The 4,060-nt window shown below is 39.2% G+C and overlaps 1 protein-coding gene across 1 annotated transcript in view; it reads right to left on the bottom strand.

The window, feature by feature from the left end:
* Window positions 1-540: 540 nt before the first annotated feature.
* The window catches only part of dmtn (dematin actin binding protein), a gene marked incomplete at its 3' end in the record, with an annotated part of 5,537 nt that continues 2,017 nt past the window's right edge, over window positions 541-4,060 (bottom strand). The window contains 9 exon segments of the mRNA XM_035668379.1: window positions 541-606; window positions 915-922; window positions 1,320-1,365; window positions 1,968-2,023; window positions 2,105-2,210; window positions 2,284-2,378; window positions 3,151-3,279; window positions 3,357-3,401; window positions 3,995-4,060. Of these exon segments, the coding sequence (XP_035524272.1) occupies window positions 541-606; window positions 915-922; window positions 1,320-1,365; window positions 1,968-2,023; window positions 2,105-2,210; window positions 2,284-2,378; window positions 3,151-3,279; window positions 3,357-3,401; window positions 3,995-4,060 (617 nt within the window).

Genomic DNA, 4,060 nt, shown 5'->3' with positions numbered 1-4,060 from the left:
TAAAACCTGGTCTCTGTAGGTGTAAAACCTGGTCCCTGTGCTCACTCAGTCCCTCTTACAGCTGAATCCAGCCTGCTTCACTGTCCTTTCTTCTGATTTGTATGAACCGTAGTTTAATATGAATAATTGTTGCGTGGACTTTGTGACAAATGGGGGCTCGTCCAGGACCTCGCTCTGTATATATATATATTTCTATTTCTCTCTCTATACCTCCCTCTATCTTTACTACTATAACTTTATTATGTTTAGCTAAATCTTTTTCTCTACATTTCTCTCTGTATTTCTCTTTATTTCAGTATCTCTATACGTCTTTAATACAACGTGTAAATAACATCTTATGTCTGGTTTTAAGGCACATACATAATTTCTCTTTTTACACAGCTATGCTAGCACTTTCCCCCTGCTTCCAGTCTTTGTGCTAAGCTAGGCTAACCACATCCTGGACCTAAACTTTGCTCTGACTTGTTAACTGAGCGTCTGTAATCTACTGTGTGTGGATCTGGATGAACTGAGCTGATGTGCAGCTGGAGCAGCTCTCACCTTCTGCTCCAGGATACTCGGCAGAGAGTTTCCTCTGTCCATCCTCTCCCTCCGAGCCTCTCCGTTCTGCACACACACACACACACACACACACACACACACAGTATGAAAGACACTCCTCTACAATCTGGTCAACATATAAACCATCACATTAATGCCAAGCCAGAAGGAAGCAGCGAGTTAGAAGTAGGTGCACAGCGTTGGTGATTTAGCGCACAAACATCTGTTCAGTGTTTTCGGGGCAGACAGACTTTGTTCAGATGGATCAGGGTTGTGCAGGAGGAGTTATAGTGCAGACAGCTGTTCACTCGCAGGTTAAACACAGCACTGGCCATGCACATGCCACACAAACAGTCTGAGTCGACTGAGCTTACCTGAGCAGCTGCAAAGACATGACGACAGGAAGATCAGAGAGTGAGCTCCAGAACATAAAACATGATCACAGTGCTGCAGTAGATTCATGGTCATCTGGGACTGATGTGTCTGTTATAACTCTAAACACTGGTTCAGTTCAAGTGTTAAGATCAATATCAATCTCATGTCTGAGTGAAGAATAAAGACTGAGAGCTGAGGGAAACAGCTAGCCCCTAAAGCTAACAGACAAATGCTCACTGTTTTAGATGTAAAGAAAACTGTCATGTGAAAACCAAAGTTTGTGGTTTTACATGTTTTTGTGCAGATGTTCAGAAATGTACAATAAGTTACAGCCGTAGTTTTTGACAGAATATGTCTAAGAAATATATAATATATATAAATTTGTAAAAACTCAAGAATCCTACCTGACCGTCCTTTATCTCCGTCTGTGGAAAACTCTGCAGACTGCATCTGAAAATACACAAAACAGATCATAAATCAGTAAATTTACTGTTGCAACAGTTTCTCACCAACTAATAATAATGTTTTTGAAGCTTCGGACAATATTATGTAGTATTCTTCATTTGACATAAGCTCCAATATAAACTATAGAAACTGATCTTTAAAGGAGTGAAACAGACTCTGGGACTCCCTTGCACCCTTGAAACCTTGAATACCTAAAAGTAAAATAAAATATAAAATTACAGACTAGTTTTCCAGTCAGGAGATTGATTCAAATGACCAAATATCTTGGAAATAATTTAAGCTGTCTCAGATCACCAATGTATCCTGGGTGAGTCTTTAACACTCGACTGTTGGTAGGATGAGCTGTGCGCTTCGATATCAGAACAGACTAGTTGCATCTTTTTTTTCTACCAGAAATCATGATGGCGAGAGATTAACTATAAGTTCGGGGAGTTGTTGTGAGTTACAAGAGAGTAAATTGTTCTCTGACTATATAGAAACACTCGTAGTAGATCTGGACAGTAATCTATTAGACTTCACTGATTCGATGTATGTTAGGAAGTCACAGTAGACCCAATTTAAACATGATGTGTTATATGAACACTTACTCTGGTCAAGCCTGCGCCTGAGTGTGATGGAGACTTTGATGCACTTGCTGATAAACCTGCCATCAAACAAACGAAAGAGAGACAGTTGAGAACAGATTCTTCCTGAACTCAGAAACTGAAAGGAGAATCAGTCTTACTGGTGTGCATGTGAGTTCTGTCGGGCAGCGACTGCGTCTTCCTCCGAAAGTGAACAGCCTTTTCCTTCTCCTCCTTCAGGATGAGACGACCCAGGTTGGACTTGATCTGGATTCACCACAGACAGTCAGTCATTCCTGCTGGTTATTACTCTGTGTGTGTTACTCAGATTTAAACAAACCTTTTCCAGCTCTTGCTCCTGCAGTGTCTTGGCCTCCTCTGTCAGGTCTTCAAACTCATCTTCCTCCTGCAGCTTCTTCTTCTTCCACTCGATCTCTGCCAGAGTTCAACCTTAAAGTTAGTTCGCTCTACATCAACAGCGGAAACACTAACAGACGGTTTTAATGAGTTTTATTCTGTTTTGTTCTTTTGATGAGTTACGATGTAGTTATCTATCAGTGCCTATATTGTGTAGTTGTTGCTACTGTTGTTGCTGTGACCTTTTGTCATGTCTCTGTAAATGTAAACGGAGTTCGGTCTACACCTGCTCTATTTGAAAAGTGTCCTGAGATAACTTCTGTTATGAATTGGCAGTGGAACAAAACAACTACTGTTAGTGGACAGACTTGTGGTGCCTTTGTCCCAGAGGATTATCGTTATCTTACGTTGCACCACTGCTGCCCTTTACAAAAACATTTTTACATCTAACTTTGTGAATTAAGGACTTTTTTCCACCAAACCAGAGTTGGTAATTGTTGGAAAGACTAACAGAGACGGTTTTGGTGAGTTTTATAATAATCATCATCCTAATTATCTGAAAGGTAAAATTACTGGTTTTGTTAATAGAGTCTGGTGGGTTATTGTTTTGGTCTGAGATGCTGGAGCTCTAGTGTGACGTCTAGTGGCAGTGATTTTCATGTATATATAACATTAAAGTTAAATATCTGATATGATGCCCTCTAGTGGTGCTTAGGTGGTTTCTGCAGGACAAGGCAACTTTAAACTAAACCACAGGTGGAGTTTGGTTAATAACCACTGAGTTTAGTTCCCAGCACTCAGGTTTAAAGTTAAACTGCAGATAATCTGAGAGTGTCGATGTGTTTGTTACCCATGGCAGCCAGTGAGGGGGGGCAGGGCCAGTACTCGGTCTCGATCTTGGACGGCTGGTTGGGATCTGGAGGCTGAGCTGCTGGAAACTTTGCTGACTGAATGACGCCTTCCACATGTTTATTAACATCTGCAGAGAGACGGGAAGCTGCGTCAGTGAGGAAGGAACAAAAATACAGAAACTGAAGAACGTAAATAAAAACTCACCATGTTTGTAGATCGGAGGTTTCCTGTAGATGTTGGTTCCATTATCTGAAAAGGTTATCACAGTTTGGAAGTTCAACAATGCCAATATTAAAATACAATAATTAAATCAGATTCATTTTTAATTTGTTTGAGATCAAATGTTTTGAATCTAAATGTTAAAGATTAAAGTTTCCCTGTTTTAAAAATGTATAATTACGTCCAAAATTAGCCGTGTGTGTCAGTGAAATAATTATTAACCTTTCATTTATAATCAATTCATAAATTGATACATTTCAAAAACCCTTTGATAATATTGATTTTTCAAATGATTAATAATAAGAAAAGTAAACGTTGGTAATTAATAATTTCCTTATTCCGTCTTTAAACCAAAACAATAGCAAGAAACAGAATTAATAATTGGATAATTAAATAAAACGATGATTTTTCATTTTTTTATTTGAGATTGATAATATCTATGTCTAAACTTGGAAACAATATCTTATTTAAAATGATTTCTAACAACAATTAAATGAAAACAGCCTTATAAACAAGCTTGTGTGTGAATGTTGTACCACATGGGGACATTATGGGGACCGGACTCCCTTTGGAGGACATAAACCAGGTCCCCTCATCGTACGTTATTATAAATAGGTGTTTACCTGGTCTGTGGAAATGCTGCTGGCTCGCGCTGATCTTACGAACAGCCTGCAGCTGCAGCGTGGATC

Source organism: Morone saxatilis, unplaced genomic scaffold (assembly GCF_004916995.1).
Source record: "Morone saxatilis isolate NCDOM2014 unplaced genomic scaffold, NCSU_SB_2.0 Contig21, whole genome shotgun sequence".
Lineage (NCBI taxonomy): Eukaryota > Metazoa > Chordata > Actinopteri > Moronidae > Morone > Morone saxatilis.
This window is presented reverse-complemented; position numbering and strand designations above follow the sequence as displayed.